Consider the following 24,756-nt stretch of genomic DNA (forward strand, 5'->3'; position numbering starts at 1 on the left):
GTCGCTTAATATTACGACCTCCCACTCCCTCACCGTCGAGTTTTCTAGCTTCAGTTCCAAGTGCTCCCTAAATTACGTAATAGATCCGTATGTCCTAAAAGGGAAATATGTGTCTCCTCTCCCTGTGCACTGAATAATAAGTAAAGTTTAAGTTTGGTACTGCCACCGCAGACGTAGAAGCTATGACTCACAGGAAACTACATCTCAATAAGGGAGGTGAGATCACATTAATCATACATTTATGATCACGATGACTCGATAATGAAACGCATTTGGATTTCTCATATGCCTACATGATAAAAAAGGATGATTTAGTCATTGTTGCTACTCTTGTTGGTATTTTCATTATCTGCACTACATTGCAGAATTATTCATAACTCTTGAACTTTTTCACATTTCGTCACATTACAACTACAAACTTTACTTAAATTTACTTTTATTTTATGTGTTAAACCATCACATAGTATTGATATGTTAGCGAGGAAACCCTTTGCAAATAAAAATCTGAAAGTTTGTATCATCCCAAAGGCAAATTAAATGTTATCATAGCTTGAAATCCAGTGCAATCCACAGATTTCACTACTCACCCATTTAGTGAAAAAATAGTCAACCTGTATGTAATTTAATCTCAGTAGTTGTGGAGAAATTTAAAGCAGTAATAAAGAGAACATAGGAGCACTGTTCAGAAAGCCAGCCACTGGGTCTAATAGACTAATCAGGTCTCTGATTGTAACATCACAAGATTTGGGGAAATTAAGGGGGAAAAAAACGCGCGTCAACAATTTTGCAAAGCACTCCAGATGCCTATACAACAAAGACAGAGATGGTTGTAAAGTTCTTACAACCATCTCTGCCAGTGGCCCAACATGCTATATTATTTTTTCAATTCCTTTTCTGTCCCAACCTCCTGAAACAAAACACATTTCAAGATTGAAAACCAGCTGCCAAGCAAACCAGCTAAGGAATTCCCACAGAATCCCAGGAGGGCCTGCAAGGCAGCAGCCCATTGCCTAAAAAGGAAGAGTCCTAAAAGAAAGAATCAAGGAAGTTACTCCGCTTGAACCCTGTGTAAACAGAAAGGGAGCTGATATGATTTCCTTTTACACAGGAGGTTATTCAAAATGTCAAAGAAGAGCTCAAAAATTCTCCCGCACTTTGTACCCTGATAAAATTACATTTAACACACACAAAAAAAATACACAAGCCTCTTCAGTGAAATGCTCTGTCTGGCAGAGTTCGTCCTGAATGTAGACATCAAAGGTGTCCTGCTGTTTCCTCGGCTCTCCAGTTGCTGACCAGGCCACCTCTTGAGTCCATATTGGAATGTGCAGGGCTGGTCAAGATGGGTGGTCTGCATCCTACCCATACTGTGCCTTAATGTCCTGCTGAGAAGACAATGTGACCAGCTTCTGCCAGAACTGTGCCTGTGTAAGGTGAGTTTTTTTTTTTTTTAATCAGAAGAACTATTTTTGAATGGTTTTTGAAACCTTTAAAGCATAATTTTAAAAACATATAACCCATATGACGGCTATTGCATGTAATAATAAAAATAAAAAAGCAAAGTTGACTTTCAAGTACTGTGCAATACTGCTTCTTACTATGTGGTGTTTTGTGCTGTTCTGGTGGGTTTTTTGTTTGTTCACCTCTACGAGCCCTTTGCGCCATCTTGTGGTTTAAAAAGGTAAATGCAGCCCGTCAAAAAAGTGTGTTGAATCTTAAAATCTAAACAGACTATTTTACTTCCTTTTTACAATGTTTTAACTCCTCATTTAATTTGTTCCATAATTTTACGCAATGAATTAAAACCCAAAAGCTTTTTCTTGTTGTTGCTATAGTACGAATCCTTAAATTTGAGTAACCCTTTAAGTTATATCCCCCTTCTCTTTCAAGAAACATGTTCTGTATGTGCTCAGGTAACAGTTTATTTGATGCCTTAAACATAATTTAAGCTATTTTAATTTCCACCAGATCTTTAAATGTAAGAATTCTAGATTTTAAGAAAAATGGGTTTGTGTACTCATGAAAACTGACATTATGGAGGATTTTTAATGGCTCGTTTCTGCAGGATACTCAGAAACGAGTGGTTGTAAAGAGCTTTTGTAATTAATTCCCCACACCTCTGAACAGTAATAATTTTTTTAAATATATCATGTCAGTTACTCAAATAAAGCTAAACCAATATCATCAAGCAGTCGGGTTAGCCGGGAGGATAAAGGCAAATTAAAACACTGCAGTGAACATCGGGGAACAACGAAACAGAATATGATCATAGACCAGGGATCTGGAACTCCAATCCTGCAAAAAACTTAGATGCATTTCAGATCTCACAAATCTGAATCAAATAGATGAAATCCATCCTTTACATGTCACAAGTTCTGCAGAGGTCTCGCCATGAGCCATTAATTTGATTCAAATGTGTTGCAACAATCGGGGTCAGAGTTCCCCGCAACAGAACAAGAATAAACCCAGAGACAATGAAAGCCAAAGTCAATAAGAATCATGACAAAGTGAAGATCTTTCTCAAACAGTACTCAATGTTGATGAGCAAATACTTTAGGGAAAGAATTTTTTCTGGCCCACTTGTTTGTATTTCATCACTGAAGACAATGAGCACTTCAGTAACGCCAACGGGTTTCCAGTCTGATCTGCTCCTGACCACAACCTCAGCTTTCTAAATACAGATGGATTGCAATGTGGCGCCTCACTGTAAGAAGCCACATGTGGTTACATTGTGCACAAATAAGGTCTTGGAGAATGAAACAGCTACTTGTTTAATAACCATTCATGCAAGAGTGTGTTAATGGCTAAAACCAAAGAACCAGTTTACATATATTTCTGATTTTTAATTTAGATTGGTGACACATCTGTCATTATATTCACAAAATGTTTAATTTGATTGGTACAGAAAAGGAAGGACTTTGCTTAAACAGACATGTAAACGTGAAGTAAAAAGCAGAAGTTAAAGAGTAAATAAACACAGCAACCAACCAATAAACTACACACAACTACAAAGAGAAGAATGTGAAGAAAAATGAACTTGCAGAGGAACGCACACAGAGTAGGTACGGCCATTTTAATCTGTTTTTTTTTTTTTCCAACGCTCTCCAGCGCATGGAGGAAGTTGAATGTGATGTTGTAAAAAATGAAAACAAAAAGGTAAATTCATTTTTTGGAAACAATCTCACTTTACGAAATAGCTTTGCAAAACTGGTGCCATAATTACTCAGACATTTCTATAAAATTAAGGTAACTAAGTTTATTTTTTGCATTATTTTTGTACTCTTAGGTTGATGAGGGTGTCCAGGAACATAATCCTGTTTATTTGGCTGCACAGTGCAGCAGTTTTTTTTAGCCCTGTTGCCTCAGAGAAAGAAGGCAGTCGGTTCAAGTCGCAGGGGGGACTTTCTGTAAGAAATTTGCACATTCTCCTTGTGAATGCCCGGCCTCTCTCTGGGTACTCTGGCTTTCACCCATTATCCACCTCACCTGACTGTACCTCACCCTGTCTCCCTTTGCTGGAGACAGGACGGAAAAGTTGAGAGGAGCACCTTCTTAATGTTTCCTGTGTGAACAGGAAGACAAATGCTCAGTTTCTGAACGACAAGAGAGCATGACATTCAAAGAAAGGCAGAGGTGAGAAAATAATTATGACACCATAATCTGGGGATTTTCCCCAAATGTCATTAATGGGTTGTCATTTTGAGTGTGTTGTTTTGTTTTGCTTTGCCTGGCCTTCTGTTTTCATCGCTAATGAGCAAATATGTGCACATGAACATCCCAAAGTACAAAGATCATTATGCCCTGCTGAGAGGCAGCCTGCTGGCGTTGCTTCTGCGAACATGTAGGCGGATGCTTGCACGTTGTTCCACTGAAAGCCAGTGGCGTTCATCTGTGGTGCTCAGGGAAGCAGTAAACCATTTGTTCAAAGACCACATGAGGGCAGTAACGTATGCAAATAGAGGGATTTCTGGAGCTTCTTAAAAAATACATTCATAAAAGAAAAATTTAACTAAGCAAACGTAATTTTTTTTTACATGCAACAGAGTAATTTTCTAGTATGGGTTAAAAATATTTTTTTTGCTGTCAGAGATTTGTGTTGATACATTTGATGTTTCTAACAGGTTATCTTCCAGGATTGGCCTCCATTTACTTCCATCCGTGGCTCAACTTCAATCATTTGCCGGAGAAAAGAATCCCACCTCCATGCTCCACTGGGGGGAAATGGCCCATTCAGAAAATGCAGGTACTTTCCCACAGAATATTCCATTTTAAATGTAGACCAAAAATGTAAATATATCTTCTTCCACATCTTTACGGTCCCCTCTACATGATTTGAGGTAGTAAACTAGACTTGTTATGGCTTACTTTCTTCTTGCCAAACTTTTATACAGGGCAGATTTGTGGCGCAAAGAAACACTAGCTGATCTGGCAATGGACTCTCCAACCTAAGCTGCAGATTCTCTGCAGCTCATCCAGGCGCTACCATGGGCCTTTTGACTGAAAAATACCCATCAGGCAAAGTACTTGCACATTGAACAAAATGTTCAGTGTTGCCTCAATTTAAATCTATATAGATCCCCTGTTCCCAACATATGGGACTGACAGGATCAGAATGACTAAATTGGCTAGGATAGACATCTTTCCTCACTTTTACAGACACTTTTAAAGCATCCAACGTTCTTCTTGCACATGTAAATATACATCTTAAGAAAACGAGAATCACCGTCTCCCAAATTTCTACTCTAAATTTGTTTGATAAGCAAAGTTGGTAAAATAAATGGACCAACTCCCACAAAGTTCTGCAGCCATTTATATCCTTTCTAATTGAATCCACATATAGATTAAATATTCATTGTTCTCTTTACTGTGTTAAAAAGGATCCAGTCTTGAGGGACCATCCTGTAGCTCTGAAAAGCTCCAGAATCCTCATCAGCTCCATGGCGACTTTATCCGCTTGCCATTCGCCACTTGACTCATTGTCATGATGAAAACATTTTTAGCAAAGCTTCCAGTGTCCGGATAAGCCACGACAGTGAGACCAGATTCATAAAGGGAAGCTCCTGGAACTGAATTCGGCCGCTATAAATATCCTTCGTCAAACTAATTTATCCTGTAATGGCGCCAAACTGACGGATGCAAAAAAAGTTCCGATTGAAGCATCACTGCCAGCGAGTTGAAAGCAAAGATTCTAACAAAGAAACATAAATGTAACGTAAAGGATTGCCTCCAGATGGCTTTGTCGTGCTCCTAATTAATTTGGCTGTTAAATCCACTGCAGGGACTCTTTTTGGGATGCAACACCCGATTACATAAGACCCTTCACTCTTATCTGTTTCCAGGAACTCTTTTAATGGAAAACATGGCACAAGAACACCAATTATAGTCATATTTTGTCAACTGTTATGCAATAAGAGAGCAGGAGTTTTTTTTTTTTTTTTTTATTACAGTGCAAGAGAAAATTTCTGAAACTCGGTATTGCCATTAGAGTTGTTCTTTAATTATCTAGAATCTAACTCTGCTTGTGCTGGAAAACCTTAAAGAGCAGATAATTTTTAAAGAAAAGTTTTGTTTTAGCTAAATTGTGTTGAAGATAGCAATATATTTATGGGCCAAAATTATTCCGGGTTTCAACAGAAATGACTTCTTGGTCATTTAGTGTACAATAGCTGCTGGAGTTTCACATACGATACCCTGGTAAGATGGACTCACCTGCTCAGTATTTCAAGGTTATGCATTTGAATGTCATATTATGTTGCAGAAATGTACATTTTAAAATAACAATGTTCATTTGAAAACCCAATCAAGCCTCTAGAAAATGTAATTTGAGAATTCGAACGTCTGCACAACATTTAGTTTTTATTTTTTCTTAGAAAAGGTTTTGTAAAACTAAGTGAAATTCTCAGTGTGGTTTAAATTGTGTGTTTGGTGCTTTTGGGGTGTCAAACAATTCAAGCAGGATTTCTAGCAGAGAATGGAAATGTTAGACAAATAAGTAGGTTTAATGTACGGACTGGCAGACCAAGGAATGTCTTTAATATGTTCTCCTAAACATAGTCTAATATTACATTTAAGCCTAGATCTAACCAAGAATGTGCAGCAATATGTTCTCTATCAAATATGACTGTTTTTGTAACATGACAAGAGTGTGAATACTTTACTTATAGCACTGTTTCACTGCGGTATGGTTCTGTTATGAATTCAGGGCACTAAGTGGACAATCTGCAGTGTGAAAATGTCATAGTCTGATGACATTTGGTGCATTATGAAAATATAAACCACTTTTTATGTTTAATTCTGGAACAGCCTCTGGATGTGAAAAATTAAACAAATGGCAATTTTTCACAACTAATTGAATTACGAGACCAGTTGAGCATGGAGCAGACTTTTAATTGCTTCCTCTTTTTGAAGGTTTGACAGTGTGGCGAGGTTCAGAGCTCAGCCTGACCACACACTGTTCACCTGGATTCAGTAATCGTGCTTCTCATTCCTCATTCTTATAATAAATTTAACACAAAATGCCTCGCAAAGTGAGTGAATGAAATAATTCCTTGTTCTCTTTTACAGAACAGCTCAGCTTAAGTTAGGCTGGATTTCTTCTATAGCTCTAGCGGTGTTTGTTCAGGGTTGTTGTCCTGCTGGAAGGCAAACCTCCACTTATGCAAACTCAAGTCTTGAGCAACCTCTTCTATTTTGTCATTTTTACAAAGCTGCCCTGATTTCAGCTTCATCCATTTCCCCGATCAATGATGACCAACTTCCCTTTCCGTGTCAAAGAGAACGATCCCCACAGCATGATGCTGCCACCACCACGTTTCACAATGGAGGATGGTATCTTTAAGGTGAAATGTTAGTTTTCCTCCACACACTGCATGCTGTCAAAAACACTTCAGTTCTGGTGCTTTTTCTTGTTGGTCACCTGAATGACTTGTGGCAGAATGCAGACATGGGTATGGATTTATTCTTGCACTCTTCCAAATTTAATTTGAGTGCGTGACGAATAATTGTCTTGTCAACAGACCCTGAGCTGAGTGGAGTTTACAGGGGGTGGATTTGCTCTCTTTCCTAAAATGCCAATAAAATAGATTGAAGTTTGTGACAGTAGCATGACAAAATGTGAAAAAGTTTGAAGGGTATGAATACTTTAGCAAGGCTATGTTTGGCACACGGAAAAGCAGACCCAGAAAAAATATACCATCTACTATTTATCCAAGTAAACATGTCCTTCATATTGTTTATCGTTCTTTCACGCATTCAGTGAGGATAAATTATTTAATTATGTTCTTCTCCTTCATATCGTCAATAGTTTTGCACATCTGCATGTAGAAAACTGCTCCCCTCTGTGTTTATTGTTAACTCATTCCTCCCTACTTCTTTTTCCCTCTCTCTCCTCCTCCACTCCTCTCAGTTTCTTTCTCTCCTTTTGCTCACTCTGGTCCCTTCCTCCTCTTGCTCTCTCTGTCTCTCTCTCTCCCCCCACTCCTGCACATCTCGGTCACACAATTGCAGACTCGCAGCGGCTCTCCCCCCTGAGCATCATCTCCACCATCGGAGATCGTCCTCGTGTCTGTGTTCTGCCGGGTGGACGCACGCCCCACAGTCACCATTTCTGCCCCGGAGAGCTCCAGGCTGGCAGCGCAGCCCCTTCCCAGGCTGAGCATCGGGCGGAAGACCCTGGTGGCAGCTGCAGTGGGGGTCATGCTGGTCCTGGTCCTGGTGGTCCTCATCCCTGTGCTCGTCAGCTCTGTGGGTGCTGGTGGCACAGATGACAGCGCGAGCCACTATGAGATGCTGGGCACCTGCCGGATGGTGTGCGACCCCTTCCCCAGCACGGGCACCGCCGGAACGGGGATCCACACGGACACATCGACCAGTGGCTTCCTGGTGGACAATGAGGAAGACCTGAGCGACCACAGCATCGGCCCTTCGCTGCCTACGTACAGCACAAACGGCCCACAGGGAAAACCAGGACGTCCAGGCAAACCTGGGCTTCCGGGACCTCCTGGAGAACCGGGTCCACCGGGCCCAAGAGGGCCGCCGGGGGACAGCAGAGACATAGTTCGGACGGGGATCCTCGGGGCGGTTAGTACAACCACCTACAACACCACTCCTCGAGTGGCGTTTTACGCAGGACTACGAAACCCCCAAGAAGGCTACGACATTCTGCGATTCGACGATGTGGTGACTAACATCGGGGGGAACTACGAGGGCGCGACGGGCACGTTCACCTGTAAGATTCCAGGGACCTACTTTTTCATCTACAACGTGTTGATGAGAGGAGGCGACGGCACCAGCATGTGGGCTGACCTGATCAAAAACGGTCAGGTGGGTGATGCGTTTGACACACGTTCTGTGAAATGGTGAAGGCGTAGCCTCTTTAAAACCACAAGGATCCGTTTTTACCACATAATTAATTAATCATCATCTGTTGGTAGTAAATAAATACATAAATATTTCTTCTTTTTTTTCATGCTCAGAAACATGCCTGTCATAAATTCAACGTTAAAATTTTCCCTTTGTGATCAATAAAGTATTTCTAAATTGAACTGACTTGAATAACTGAGTGAAAACTGTAACCTTTGCCTCACATTTTAACATTTGCTTGTCCAATTTACTTAAAATAACTGTTCTAGACATCTCAATCTCTTTTACAAATACATATTTCCTCATTCAGCTTTCCTCTTCTTCCCTCTATTGAACTGAATTATAGAACAAGAACCAAAAAAATAAATTTAATTCTTCAGCATCTTAATATTTTTGAGTATCTTTAATTATCTAAACTACTACAAACTTTCTTTTTTTGTAGTGACATTTATGGACCCCCTAATTTAGATTTTAGCTCCATAACCTCACCTGTAGATCTTTATGTTGCTGATTTAAAAATGTAATGACTGTAACTATTGGTTTAACTAATCTGCAAAACAAAAAAAAAATACTGTTTGGTGCGAAGTGTAGTAAGTTGAGTACTATACTTGGCATATATGCAGCAATATTTATGGTTACAGAGGTGTTTTTTGCAACAGTAAACACAATAATGTCAAAATTTTAGGTTAAGGTGCAACCAGTGATGCATGATGCTTACTTTGACGAACAGATTAATGATTAAAATGTTTAATTTCCCAGTTACACTAGTTATTACTTGTTAATTGATATTCCAAAGTTTTTTTGTGTGAACAGCTCTTTCTGCTTTGTCTCACCTGGAGATCTGTTAGTTTTATACACAGCATCCTCAATATCTTGTTACTGGAGCATCTTTCCTTTCAGTCTAAAAACAAAAATACTTTTTTTCGTTTTACTGCCTTTACAAACATGAAGCATGTTCCAGAATAATATATTCATAGTAACAGTTAAAATGTCAGTGAAAAACAGTAGCGGTTTTTGATGTGGGTGATGTGGCTCACTGCCCAGGGCGCTATTCCATCAGGGACGAAAGTAGTACTTGCTATACAGAAAATCAGTGGAGTCCCGAATGTGTTTTCTGTTGCTTATTTGCAGGTCTGGTAAAGGAGAGTTGTTCACCATCCTGTATTATGTGTATTGAGTAAGCACTATAAGAAAATACAGCCACAAGAGGCTGGTAATAATGCTGAAATTGATATCTCATCCATAGATTCCTCAGCAGCACTAAGGAATCTAGATTATATTTGAAGTTCTCTAGTACAAGATAGCTTGAGTTTTCTGACTTGACCTGAATGTTCTGTGCTGATGAGAGGATATCTAAGACAAAGTCTGAGATTTAAGAAATATTTCTTTTTTTAATTTTGGTTAAAAAAAACAATGCAGAATGGACCAAATCCGGCCAAAAGCAGCTGAAATCTGTGAATACTTGAGACCCCCTTTAAAATGCTTAACTGCCTATTTTAATAGATTAAACACTAAGTATATCCTAATATGGATTAATACAGAAAATGAAAACCGTTTTGGCATTATTACAGAAGCCAACATCTGCAGTCTGCCTTATTTCCGCTCTTGGGGTTACAGCCAATCACTGCCAAGGAAAATCAACGGCGCTGCTGGATTGGCTGCTTTGGAAAGGCCAGCCAGCAGCATGTCAAGTAGCGTCGTTCCAAGTTGTTCAAACTTCTCAAACTGCATTTTCTTACAACTATTTTGGATGGTCTGCAAACAATTTGCAAATAGGCAGATTTTCTGCAAGTAACTTGAAGTCACAAATCCACGAATACTGGATCCATTTCACATGATCACATTCATGTAAAATAATGTCTTTTGAATAGCTGCCCCTCTGCAGTGATCAGGATGCAGGGAAGGGTTAAATAATTGAAACCATAAACCAACAGCGTGATGGCCTCGCTTAGGGAAAGATGCAAACAGTTTCCAGGCAGTCTTAATTGGGTATTCATGTGTGCAATGATTTCAGACTTGTCTGGTGTTAAAGTCTGGTGTAATGACAATCCACACTGGCATGCTGCCAGATTGTATTTCTATGGATTTTTGCACATCATGTGCTGATGTCCACGTTGACATGAGTGGAGGGAGTGCTGCGCTATCTCTGCTGAGCACACATCAGAAAACAGCCCGGGGTTGTGGCTAGTTCAAAGCGGTTGCCCTTTAAAATACAACAAGCTTTATGGAGTCTTGGTGTGCCAGCGCGCGTTATCAGACTGGCTGTCGGGCCAAAAACGTTTGATTATCGATTCATGATATTTGCTAAATTCACGGGTGATTTTGTAATGTCCTAAACGGCTGAGGGCGATGACACCAACCAAACAACATGTTCATCTGAGCCTCGGCACTTGTAAACACCTCATCCCGGCTGCAACAGACTGAACAGGGAGTGGACACAATAACATTCCAGATATCCTTAAAGTGTCTTGTTTATGAAAGTAGTCATTTTTGCAGAGCTTCTTAGTCATTCTACAACATAACTTTGCAGTTGGTGCTGCCAAATAGAATGGAGAAGATGGAGCGCACTGAAAAAGCCCCTCTGCTGTCAAACGGGATCACATCAGTTTCAAGGTGTTCATGTTTTTCTCCTTAAGGAGGCGAATATTATAAGACATGAAACAAAAGCAGCTCCTAATAAATAAATCTTTTCTCCACGCTGACAGACATGTCACAAATACTGCTGTATGGCTGTCACGCTGGTTTATTTTCACTGTGTTCTTTTACTGTAGGCTTGATTGCATTAAAATTGTTTTGGGAGATAATCTCAGTGGAATGAGAGCAGTCCTTAGCGAGAGCAAACACAACCAGATTAGTGCCCATCAGGATATGCTTTATTCAATTACTTGTCTGATCTAAACATATCATTTTGGTATTTTGACCTAGAAAAGACTACTTCCCGTAATAATTAATCACAATGAAACAAAAGAGGTGAGTCTCCATCAGAGCACTGTCTGAGTTAAATGAGAAATGTCACATCTGCACGTCTCCATGGCGAGACTGAGCAAAGAAAACTGGGCGCAGCACATGAACCGTTCACTTTTCAAACATTTTTATCTCGGTATTTGGAGGACAACAAAGCTCATTTTTTCAAGTTAATGAGTTATTTCTAAAAATGCTCACCCAAATAAATACATCAGGTATGACTACTCTTGCTTTTGTGGAAAAAGTGACACATAAAAAAAAAACTCAAGCACATGAGCAAATAAAAAAATCATCAAAAAATTATATATTTCATGTGTAAATATATGACAACTGAAAATGTGACAAGGGTTTAAAGTTTCATAGCTTTTGCATGAGTCACTAAGACTTTTTTTTTTTGAGAGTTTAAGGAGTTTAAAAGAAAACATTATTGTTGGTCCCTTTTGAACTAGCCACAAGTTTTTAGCCTACAGGACACACCAATCTGGATAATCTGTTGAATCAAGATGCTAAGAAAATTTCCACTGAAGGTAAGATATTGACTGCGCATAACTTTTTAACAAACATTAACTTCGATAATCTTAAACTACTCCTTTGTTAGTCCTTACATTCACTCTGAGTGACTCAGACAGGTAATGTTATACATTAACTCACTCTAGCATGTGTAATTGTTGACCATCTGTCACCATTTCTTTAGATTTTACTCCAGCAAATCTGTTTCATAAACTTTGTTCCACTGTTATTTTTAACAAGATAGTATAATTTTTATGAATATAAATACAAGCTGTGTGAATTTTGTACTCTATGATGTCCCATTCAGAGTTTCTGCTGGCTCTCCAGGGAAGAGTCACTGAGCCACAGCTTCCACCTATTATTCAAAATTCAGTGGCATCTAGTTTCTCTCCACAGGGGATCTGTGTCCTGTTTCAGCACACCTGAATCAAATGAATGGGTAATTACCAGGCCTCTGCAGAACTTGGTGCCACACTGAGGTTGTAATTTAGTCATTTGAGTTGGACTGGAGACTCATCTAAAACTTGGACTTCGTGAACTGCAGGACGTTGTAAAAGTGCTCACACCAATTTCCACTTTCTGTCATTTTACAACCACAAACCTGAATGTATTTTAGTGGGATTTCATGTGACAGATTAATACAAAACAGTGCAATACTTTAATGGAAGGGATGTGATACATGGTTTTCAACATGTTTTACATCTATTGCCAATTTTACCCAGAATATCCAGTACAATCTATTTCATAAGATCTGGCTAAATCTGTTTACAGGATATTTCTTAGATTTTTCCCCCCAATTCTGACCTTTGACCTGTCCGATTAAGGATTGCCAAGAAGAAAAAAATGTTGAACAACTTCATAAGAAGTCCTATTTGAATGTTGCCACAAGCAACACAGACAAAGATAAATACATTTAAAAAATAAAAGCCAAAGACTTTAGACTGGAGCAAAGGTTCACCTAGTTAACCTAAACATGGAGCCAGAGCTGCAATGGACTAGTTTCGATCAAAGTGGATTTGTGTATTACAATGGCCTAGTCAAAGCCCTGATTGAGAATGAGACTTAAAACTTGAAAATTATTATCCACAGAGACTTTCCGTCCAGTCTGACTGAGTTTGACCTATTCTGAAAAGGAGCAGGGGCAAAAATGTCAGTCTGTTGTGTAAAGCTGATAAAAAATATCTCCCAGAAAACCTGCAGCTATCATTGCAGTGGGCCTCAATAAATATGTCCTATTCCTCCCACTTTTACATTATAAGCTGTTTTGTTTAGATCACATAAAATGGCAGTGTATTTGTTATGGTTGTAACAAATCAACATCTAAAAAAGATTCAAGGGGTATAAATACTATTGCAAGCCACTCTATATATTGAGAGATTACAGCAATGGAAGCAAGAGTAGCAACAACAATTTTGACAACATGTTTATGCTGTAATAAATAAATGGCACACAGAGTAGAAAACCTAAAGAATGTCATCATTTTTATGCAACATCTGCCTGTCAATGGTAGACATTGTGAAACACAGTGGAAGCAGCTTAGGACGTCTAAAAATTCATCACCATGCTGTCATCTGTCCTGTAGCTTTCCATCTCACACTGGGCACATCTCTTCACAACTCCATTAGAGGATAATGTTTTTATTTTTGGTTCAGCTAACCTGTCGTCACAATCTTTGTCGGAACACGGATTAAACTTTTATGGATGGCACAGTAAAGCTGGAGTAAAGCCTCAGAGGGGATCTGTCTTCCAGCAGCTGCATGCTAAGGAACTTACCCCGAGACAGGCGAGCAGATTTGGGGATGATGCTCCCAAGTCAACACCCTCCGTAATTACCCTGTGTTGACAAAATGACACTTATGTGTGGCAAAACGTGGCAATTTCTAGCGTTTCACCCTACAAAATTAGGACACAAGAGTGGAAGATGAGGGGAAGGGATAGTATGTACTGACTTTGTTCCTTACAGGCAGACTGACTCAAGCCTGACCCGTTTGGCTGAGTCATAATATAAAAAACAAGATATTCACCAGAGGGGACACACTCACACAAAGTCAAACTTCTTAATTCAGGCTTTACTTTTCTACAAGTTTTTTTGTAATGACATTAAACCTTATCACTTCAAGGATAAACTGTTAAAAAATGGAGTTGATTCATAGTTTCCCTTTAGGTCTATTTCCTGGCAGCATTTTGTTTCTATTTCTTCCCACATTTCTTCCGGTTTCACATTTTCCCCACACATATGTCCTTTAGATCATCAAGCAAATATAATTAATATCAGACAAAGGTAAACTGTGGAAAAACAAAGAGGCAGTTTTCAAATGATTTCATCATTTATCAAAGGAAAATAGCTACCAAACCCAACATGTGAAAGAATAATTGCCCCCTGAGCCTAATAACTGGTTGTGCCAGCCTTGTGCTACCAAGCGTTTGCAATAGTTGGCAATGAAACTTCAGCCCACGCTTCTTTTTAGGAAATGTCTTAATTCAGTCACATTAAAAGAATTTAAGAGGATGAACGGCCTGTTTCAGGTCACAGCATCTCCTGTGGATTTGAAAACTGCAGTAAGTAACTTTTGTACAAATATGTTTTTTTTTCCATATTTGTGTAAACTGTCACCATGGCGTGACAGTAGAGTATGAGACAGATAAGCTGTGAAAAAATGAAGCTCTTCCTCCACCTCCTTGAGGCATATTGGAATTTAAAGAAATGCACCTGGTCAAAAACAACCAATCAGAGCCAGGAGGAACTTGTGTACTCGCTGCTAAATTGTGCTAACAGCTTACCGATTAGCATAACTTAATAAGTTACTGCACCATCAGTTGTAACAAATTGTTATAGTTGATGGTACATGCAATCACCCTCCGTGTCTGACCTGTGGTATCATGTTCTTTTCCTGAAATGCTGCGGTAATTTTAGACGTAGCAGGATGTACTCATTACAAAAACTTTGGCTTGTAAGGAGTTTCTGGGAAATCTGAGACAGGCTTTTTGTTTCTTTTTGGTTTCACCACTGGTTTTAGGTATAAACTCACCCATAGATGCAACCTTTGTCCAGTACTTTTTGTCATCTTTACATCAAAAACACGAACCTTAGCTAAGGCAAGTTGGGGCTGCAGTGTTTTGCTCTGGCTTCTTCTTTGACCTCCTGAGTAGATTTCCGAGGCATTCTGGGAGAAATGCTGATAGGCTGGGCTCTCCTGAAAGGTTCACCTCTGTTCCATGTTTTCTTTTATTGTGGATAATGGCTCTGGCTTTTTGAGATTCTGCAGCTTACTTCATGCTGCCAGACAAGTTCTATTGAGGTGATTTCTTGACTAGATGGGTCTGGTATGAATCAGACTTGTGACCCAACTTTCCAAAAGATTTGTTTAATCATTGTTAAATGATAATTTAACAGGAGGAGTAATTTTTCATAAAAGGCCAGGTTGGCTTGGATTTATTTTCCCCTCCAGTAAATGAAATAATTATTTCAAACCCCAACTCACATTTTTATTGATTGATTATTTGAAACATGCAAATACAAAAACAGGACAAATCTATTGGAGGGGAAATACTTTGTCGACAGCACCTTTTTTTATTAACCCTTTCATGCATAGTGGTCACTGCAGTGGACAGCTATCTAAAAGCCATTTTCTTGTGCTTCTTGTCGATTTTAATGTTCTAAATGCACACAGACCACTGAAGTGGACACTAATACATCATAAAATACACTATCAACTACTGGCCATCAGCTGCAAATGCAAGAAATTATTTTTGTAAAATCCAATATGGCCGACAGTCAAAAAAGGCACGTCGACCGACCCGGTTCTACTGTAGACAACTCTTGCAGGTAAAAAAAAACAAACTGTGACATAAGATAACCCCTAAAGGACAATACTACTGATGTATTTTTTAAATAACAACCTTCTATTTGGAGAAAATTACAATTGATCACCTAAAAAAAAGAAAATAAAATGGCAAATTTTTGTCCTACCTTTTTTTATGCCTTAAGAAAATAAAAATAAAAAATTGGAAAAAAATACTGACACAAAGGATCATTATTCATGCATGAAAGTGTTAATTTTGCTGATCAGCAAGAGGGGAACATTTTCGGATCTTCGGTGACTATTTCTCTTCTCTAACCTCCTATTGCATTTCTCTGCGTTTGATATTCCAGGTCAGAGCCAGTGCTATTGCCCAAGACCAAGACCAGAGTTATGACTATGCCAGCAACAGTGTCATACTTCACCTGGATGCGGGTGATGAGGTTTTCATCAAACTGGATGGGGGCAAAGCTCATGGGGGCAACAGCAACAAATACAGCACCTTCTCGGGGTTCATCCTCTACGCCGACTGACGACCGGGCAGAACAGGAGGCTCGGAGGTGAAAGGTCCCAGTCGCAGACATTTACTTCCTGACTTCCACTTGGCATTCTTGCCGTGAGGTTAATGTCACAGTCACCGCTCCACAGTCTTTAAAGTAACGTAGTGATGATGCACGCTGCAGTTTTGTAGTTTTTCGCTAATCTCTTAATCTGTTTCAATCCAACATGAATACACATTGGGTGCCTATGCTGCTAACATTATGGACATGTGTCATGCGGTAGCAACTGTGACAGCGCTGAGAGGCCATGCCATCATTCTTCAGCTGTCATGTCAAATTCAAGTCTGGAAATCCCACAGTGGCGGAGGCCTCAGTGTTAGTAAATGTGCTCTCTGGGTTTATGTTATGGTTCTGTCTTTGCTTTCACATGCTGTCTGTGTGATAAGATGTTTTCCATCAGTGGAGGAGGAGTCCTGCCTCAAGAAATTTGTCAAAAATTTGGATGCAAGAATGAGATTATGATGTCTGAATCCCAGAGTGTAAGAAAAGGTTTCAATGTGACATCAGACCTACATCACATCACCTACAGCACATATTGGCACCTCTGATGAAGATGTAGAAAAAGTCTTGAAATAAATCTTCTGTAGCATAAGTTTCACAAAAAACGACTTACTTCATGTATTTATTGCAACTGTAGATACTGTAAATGATCTTTTGCCTTACTTCAGTTTTCATGTTCTCTTGTCTTTTCCATTCTGATGACGGCCTTCGTGTCATATATTTATACTCCATGAAAACTGGAAATCATAGACCAAACATTAAACACTATAACTGCAAGCAAGGAGTTATAGTCAAACCTGTTGTAGCAAGTCTAGCCCTGTTCATATCCTGGTGGCCCAACGTCTGTGTCTCACTCAGGTCAACACATTGGTCACTATCCCAAAAAAACCCTAAAAGTCTCTTAAACCACATATATATGCCAAACTGGATTGTGCAGGTGGTTCGTTAGATGCTAAGTCGCTAAGAGCTAATCAGCCCAGGATTAATGTGCTGCGTTGATTAGCACCTCAATATGTAGTGTTATATACCGTACACAAATGGAAGCACAAGTCTTAAAGATACTCAACAGTTTCTATAGTAAAGCTCACAGAACAATGTCGGTTGAATCTCATTGCAAAGACACCCAAAAAATTATAAATTAGCTTAAATTGTAATCTCCTAAAAAGAAGAATGACATGATGTTTCAAAACAGCGTTACAGCTTCTCTGATATTCCAGTGAAGTCAAGGCAAGCTACACTGCTCTCCCCGGATTTGGTCCTTTCTGACTTCCTAATGTAAGCTTTTCCGATATGAGACGAGTTTATTTTAAGGCTATTGACACATCTTTACCAGGAGAGCCAATAAAAGTGGAGGGTGCTGTATGTTATATTTGGCATATTGTATAAAATGTAAATTCATTATTGACTCTGTATCTCAATACAGACAAAACATTATCAACCTTGTACATTTTGTTGTGTTTCTAAAAACAAAAACATAATGTATTGATTGATGACTGTGTGATTTTATTATTTCCTGTGCAGGTTTAATTATTTGATCAATGCATGTAAAGTCAAAATGTTTTGTTTCCATAAAACGATAAATGATGATTTAAAACTGTATTGAAAAGATAGACGTGGACATTATTTGCTGCCTTTACTCACAAACTTCAATTAAAAGAATAACGTCTTTAGCATTTACCAACATTATACACAGTTAGTGTCCCTCTTATCATCAGGTTCACTGATCAGCCACTCTGATCTCCTCATTAAACTGTGAAACAAGCCTTTAGTCCTTCAAATGTTACACAAAAAAAGAATCACAGCAGCACAGCAAGAGGCAATCAACACGGAGGACATCACAGCTATGTTAAATGCCAAATGAAGCGGGGGATTATTGTGATTTACAATCAAAGATGATATGTTGGTTTTGCTCTTTTAATGGCTGTGGATGTGGCGAGATACGGCAGGAGCGAGTTAGGAGACGGGTGTTCGGACAGATCACAACAAAGCTTAGATCTGCGCTGCAAAGTGATGGGGGGGCGGGGTTAAAATTAGGCTCTGCCGTGACTTCAACACAACTGTCAGAGACCAGAAAATAGCTCTAGGGCATGAACTGTTGAAACTGTCCGTTTTATCAAGAGCTTCTTTGACAATATGACATTCTTTGGACACGATTCACCTTTGACACGGGCCACCAAGCTGTCCCTTATCCAGTTTGAAGCACAAACTTAAAAGTTCAAAAGTAAAAAGTTAGGAGTTTTCTTAGATATGGAAGCAAAGGATTAATTCAGTGCAACATCATTAAAAAAAATAGAGAGAGAGAGAGATCGCCACAATGACTTCTACTGTCTTGCCTGTTATCTTTTTAACTGCTGTGTGCATTAAAAGCCAGAACACCCTCTGGTCTAAACTGAAGCCTGTCTTAAGACAGCAAAAAAAAAATTCCTCCAGACACAATTAAGACTGAAGTTTTGTGCATAGGCAGAGGTCAACAGAGCCACACGGCCGTATAGAATGCCAGGCCAGCACAGGCTGCTTTCTCCTTGCAGGGTGTATGAGCACATCGTCACATTAGAGATGTCACGACGTCAAAGACAAATGCCCCCGGTGGAGAAAGAAGCCGAGCTCTCGCTGCACAGACCCCAGGATGCAGCAGATTTTCTTGAAGTCTTTGAGTGACATGAGTGAAAGTGTATCAACAGCCTGCAAATATTGAACACTTCAAGCAATTTTTGTCTGAATGATCATCAGCAAAAACACAGGTTCTGTCTTCTTTCTGATAGCAACCAAGAGGCTGCTTCAGTTTGATGAATGAAAATAGCTTTAGACATGCTGCGTGGGTCAGAAACAAGACACAAAGATGTACAGAAGTGGTGTCCCTCCTGCATTTTTTCTGTTTCTGGATCACTTAGGATTTCCTTTATTAAGGGTAAATACGAAAAGAAAAATGGCTAATGTGGAAAAAGTAAACTTAATTACTGGTAGTCAACATTAAGTAGTTTTGATGACAAGCAATCAGTCTTATAATGCAGTGTAGGGACTTTTCGGCCCACTCTTCTTTGCAGAATTGTTTTAATTCAGTTTCATTGTAGGGTTTCAACCATGAAAAACCTCTTTAAAGTCAAGCCAAAGAATCTGACCTGGATTCAGATCCTAACTTTGACTAGGCCAGTTCATTTAGGGTTTTTTTCTCTAGTTATTTAGAGGTGGATTTGCTGGTGTACCTTGAATCATTGACTGGTGCATCAAACAAGCACGCATCATGATTTTCTAAAAGAGCAAAATTCACGGCTCCATCATTTATGACAATTCTTTCAGGTCTTTGTGTTTGATTGTCTGATAGCGTGACTGAAAAGCAAAAACAGAAGAAATTTGGAGACGCTGGTCCCAAAGTCGCCCCTTGGGAGACCTTCGGGTGGGTTTAAAATCTCTGCTGCCGCCTCTAACGCATTCATCGCAACGAGACGCAGATTTAAGCTTTCTTCTGGGAGGTGCAGTAAGCTTCTTTTTATTTACACTCTTTCACAGAGCTTTGCAGATATTTGAAGAATTTCATCTGGATCTATTTTCATAGCACGTAAGCCTGGGGGGGATTTGCCATATTAAGTCTCAGCAGTGGACTTAACATAGGTAATCTTAGGTTTATGCAAAAGCCACAGTAAGAACATTTTGAGTTGTTCATTTACACACGCCGCGCCTTACAAGGAAACAGAGACAGCTCCAGTCTGACATTTGCAGGGGCAAAGTTGTTGAGGCGTGAGTCTTATCAGGCTACTGCAGAGCGCGCGTGGACCCTCGCAGAGAAGCGCGTGCGAGTGTGTGGGGATCAACGCCGTCCGCGTGCACGCCTTCATGTCTCCGTAGAGACGGGACCCGGCCTCCCATGAAATGTCTGAAGTGACATTAATGAGCCCTTGCTGTTGTTATCTTGAGTATTCCTACTTAACTCACCAGGGGGAGATCCGAGTCAGAGATAGATGTTATAACTGTCAGGCCAAATTGCCCTTCATGCCAATGCACGCTTCCTACGACGAAACGAGCGAGCCACCTTCCCACACTCTTCAGCGGCTTTTATTGGTGTGGGCACGCAATCGTGACGTCTGTTTCTTACTACGGGTTTCGCGCAGTGACTTAAAACAATCTACATTTCCCCCCTTCTTATTCATTATGACACGGTGCCAGAGCTCAAAACAACACAACACAAACACTCTACACATGCCAGACTTAGTTAGAGGCTGTGCTTTGGATGCAACAACAAAAAAAAAAACAAAAAAAAAACAAAAAAAAAACAGCCGGTTATATTACGGTCACAGGTGGGTCATAAAAGGGCAAAACATGTCAATGAGAATCAAACCTTTAGAGAAAAGTCTCCACGTAGTGAGCCTATCCACCTGTGTGACAAAAAAAAAAAAAACCTTCTCAGCACCTTTTTGATGTCGATAACCACTGACGTAGAGCAGAATCTTCCCTGCTGCAGCGCCGTCTCTTTCAGATGTGTCATCTCAAGGGTCACCACAAGCCAGAGTGTATCACCTTGGATCCTAAAAATAAACGGTAAGTGTTAACGCACACTGCAGCTGAACTCTTTCCTCAGGCAGCCGCAAGATCTGTGGAGCAGGAAGCCTCCTGCACTTATGCAAGATGAAGTTTGCAAACATGTCAGCAACACTGTTTTTTTTTAAGAGGGGACAAGAGTGACCAGAGGAACTACAGTGCTTTGAAAAAACGTTCATGCCCCTTGGATCTTTTCACATTTTGTCACGATTCAGCCCCAAACTTTAGCATGAACGCAATGAATAACAGTGAAGTTGAAGGGAGCGGATGCATGTTTTTAAAACGTTTTGCTGATAAAATTCAGAAAATTGTGGCCTCGTTTGTATTTAGATCCCCTTTACTCGAACACGGCTTAGTAAAATCCAGTCTTTTGGATGCAGTGTTTAATTAATCAAATAAAGAGCATATCACACTGTGAACCTACTAAGACATTTTTGGAGGATTCAAAACAGAGGCCAGAGCAGGTGACTCAGAAAAAATTAAACAGTTTTTATAATAACACTAGGAATGTTCGAGCAGGAACAGACTCTGCAAGAAAGTTAGGACGATGAGTGATAGGTAAGGCAATCAGAAAGTAACATTCAAACAAGGAGAAAAGATTTACCCGGGTCATTTCCCAAACTTTCCTCTTCCAGGACTTTGTTTGGCTGGAATACTTGACAGAGAGAAAGAGAGGAAAGTCTTTGTTTATTGAAAACATTTTTCAGCGGGACAGTACAGAGAAGAGTGGTGAAGCCGTGGAGAGGAAAAACTCCAGTAGCCATGTAAGCTTGTTTACACTCAGCATTACAATGGTCAGGTTTCACCATGAGAAAGCAAATGATCACTTTGTCCATAATCCTTAAATTTGTCGTCATCTGAACAGGCTAAGTCAGCAACTGAGATGAGTCAGAACAAATCTCTCTGATTAGATGAAGCCAAATTTAAAAAAGGAAAGGCAATACTAAACATTACCCTGAACTTACCTTCCTCACTGTGAGGTGTATGCTGTCACCATTCAGTGTGACTGAACTTCAGTTAATCAGCAAAGATCTGTTGGTCAGGTAGAGACACAATCCCCCAGGTTTTAGGGACACGTGCCTCTATAAAGTCACAAATTTTGAAAAACAAAAACCGACTTCCTTCAGCTTTACAACTGCGCGCCACTCCATGACAGTTTACAACTCAGTAAAACACTTTGGTGTGTGTGACTATACCATGACAAAATGAGAGAAAGTTTCAAGGAAGTACAAAAGAAGGCTTAAAACGATGGAAAAGAAGCAAAAAGGTTTGTGATCAACTCGGCATCAGTTACAGCTGTAATTACAGGGTATTCAACGAGTCATGGCACCCCTAATCGCAGCTGCTCACAGCAGCTCCCGCCTCGCTGCCCGCCTCACTGCCCGCTTCAAATCGTGCCTCAGGCAGCAAGATCCTTAAAGTGAAGCTCTGAAAATGTAATTCCAGTCCAGATCTGATTAAAGCTAAACAAGCTCAGCTAATATTTTGAGGAGATTGCCTTTACATCGAAGCCATACACCATTTTTGAATGCTTAAAATCTTCAATAATTTTCAGTGGTAATTAAATGCTCTCCCAGCCATGTATTATGTTTAACCTTTCAGTGGCATTCCTGCTTTTTTATTTTGTTAGATTAACTCTAGACTTGGAAGGGGAGTGGTCTTTGTTCCCGGAAGCATTTCAAAACTATAATCTGACTATTTTAGAATAATGGGATTTTTAGAAGTCTGTAATTCTCTTCATGATTTCTTGTTTGATATCTGTAGATTTTGTCAGTAGGGCTGCATTACATGAATCCAAATATGATTTGTCACACGTTAATAAATTTACGAAACACATAAAAAGGCTGCCGTTGGGATTAAATTCCAAGAAAGAATTTTCTTCATCAAAACATTGATGAAGAACGCCATTTTTGATGGCTACTGGGGTAAATAACTTCAAATTGTGCTGAATCTGTCAAGGTTTTGCATTGTCTTCTTTCATTTTATGTTTTGCAATTTACATACAGGAAGCTACATGTTTTAGGATTTTTATATATTGCAATGATTTATGAATGGTAGATATGTTCAACATGATGTGTGCATGATGTGTCTGCATTTATCTTTTAAGTCAAGTAATTTAAATTATTGTTTTTGAAATATGGATAGTAAGTTATTTGAATAATTAAAAAAATCAAATAAATCTTTCCTATGATGGCACACCAGAAAGTACTGTATTGTATGTAAATATTGTTTTTTATTTTACACAATTATACGGATTCGAAACCTATTTATTTATTTATTATTTACATTTTTCTTTAACAAAGCATTTTGCTTACAAGAATCCATAAAAAGAAATGTCATCACCCGGCTCAGTATGGGATCTGCCTTGGTACCACGGTTGTGTTTGGAGTAAACAAGAGAACACAACATTTGATGCTCCAAAAACTGATGTTACCTGATGCATGCGCAGCGCAAAAGGTGGAGATGCACTGAATTAATCACCTTGCATTACGGCAGAGGCACGGCTGCATGTGTGCACACATTACCCCGTGTCCCCTGTGCTCCTTGAGAGAACGTGACATCGTGCAGCGATCTCCCCTCCCTTCTCCTGCCCGTGATCAGGCTTGATAAGGGCCCTGTCCGCTGTGTCAGTGACTCAATACCAACGGCCTTGTTCCCTCATGTTCCTGACTGAGCCGGGCTAACGCGTGGGGACAGGTTGAGTCATGTTGCTGGAGATGCTCCGCTGGCGTGTTGCCTGTCTCTTCACCTCACCACGGCCTCGTGGATGCAGCCTGACATTAGACTATGGAAGTGCTGCGAGTGTCCCTTTCCCCAGTATGACACTAGATGCCAGAGTTCAGGAGCGCTGCAGTTGCTGTAGTTTCTCGGGCTAGTTTATTCCACTTGTTGGTGTCGAGCTGCATTTGGGGCTTTTGCGTGAAGGGAGAGGATGTACATGTTTTGTAGCTTCTTCTTGTTTCTGACTGCTTTGGCAAACCTGTAAACTCTAGATAATTTAAAGGAAATTAAATTACAAGGATTATTCAAGGAATTGAGACTTGATTGAGCTAATAAGATGCTTTCATCGTTGTCTTCCAGCATTGCTTTATTTAACTCGATCCATAGTTTCTGACAAGCTTTCCTGCCCGTGCTGAAGAAAAGAGTCCCTCAGCATAATGTGGCCTCCACCATGTTTCCCCATGAGGTGGGGAGTTTCGAAGTCATGCCACAGCTTTTCCACCTTCTGAGCATTGAGATTTTCAAAACGTGGATACCGTTTTAGTACCTAATCCTGCTTCAGATTAATAAAATCAAATTAAGACACACTAATTTCTATTGTTGTAAAGTAGAAAAACATGGAAACAACTGATATGTGTTTAAAATATTTCACATTTGCTCATTCTTTGTGTTGATGTTCATGACTGACATATTTCTGTCTTTTTCTTCCATGAACTTTTCTGATGACGCTTATTTAGTTTGTTTCACCATTTTGACCAGAGCTCCCTGCAACAAGAGATGATGTAACATTATAGCTGAAGGCTTTATTTGTAATATGTGTTGCTCCACAGCAGTGTTAGTTGGAAAATAATTTCGGTGGTCCAGTGTATAATTACTAAAGGCAAGAACTATATTTTCCTCCTACAATAACTGGGGTCAGTGCAGTTCTAATTCTGATAAAATTACATTAATTAAAGTGAAAACCACTAGGTTCTTGCTTCATATATCCAAGAGGACAAGTCTTAGTTAAATAATTAAGTCTAATAATCCTTTCAACAGCACTGGAGGTGAACAAGGTGCTCAGGTCCAAAAACAGCAGCTACAGCTGTGCCTCATCTAAAGTTAGAAGCTGAATAATTATTGAATTTGTGGCATCGACATGATTGTAGATTAACTCGCTCGGTGATCCTCCACCCTGATCCTCAATACCCAGGATCCTGCATATTTTAGATATGTCCCTGCTCCAGTATTACTGATGCAAATGGTTGAATTTCATCCTCAGCATGCCACCAAGTGCTGCGCAAGCCTGTTAATCACCCATTCTCCCA

At 39.7% G+C, this 24,756-nt stretch overlaps 1 protein-coding gene across 2 annotated transcripts; it reads left to right on the forward strand.

Moving 5' to 3' along the window:
• Positions 1-22: 22 nt before the first annotated feature.
• On the forward strand, positions 23-17,794 carry LOC103481486 (C1q-related factor-like). Of its 2 annotated transcripts, none has more exons than XM_008436963.3 (6): positions 23-216; positions 1,289-1,433; positions 4,122-4,243; positions 6,708-6,839; positions 7,507-8,322; positions 15,989-17,794. In XM_008436963.3, exons 5-6 carry the CDS (start codon positions 7,696-7,698, stop codon positions 16,166-16,168), a joined length of 807 nt encoding a protein of 268 aa, XP_008435185.1. In that variant the 5' UTR covers positions 23-216; positions 1,289-1,433; positions 4,122-4,243; positions 6,708-6,839; positions 7,507-7,695; the 3' UTR covers positions 16,169-17,794. The 2 variants fall into 2 exon arrangements, with proteins under 2 accessions (XP_008435185.1, XP_008435186.1); XM_008436964.3 differs by having other exon boundaries at positions 6,723-6,839.
• Positions 17,795-24,756: the final 6,962 nt, after the last annotated feature.

This window comes from Poecilia reticulata, chromosome 19, assembly GCF_904066995.2.
Source record: "Poecilia reticulata chromosome 19, P_reticulata-male-v2, whole genome shotgun sequence".
Lineage (NCBI taxonomy): Eukaryota > Metazoa > Chordata > Actinopteri > Cyprinodontiformes > Poeciliidae > Poecilia > Poecilia reticulata.

Coding starts and splice junctions, on each gene's coding strand:
- LOC103481486 (XM_008436963.3), top strand. CDS start 7,696: ATGCTGGTCCTGGTCCTGGTGGTCCTCATCCCTGTGCTCGTCAGCTCT. Junction 8,323..15,988: donor ACCTGATCAAAAACGGTCAG/GTGGGTGATGCG, acceptor TTGATATTCCAG/GTCAGAGCCAGTGCTATTGC.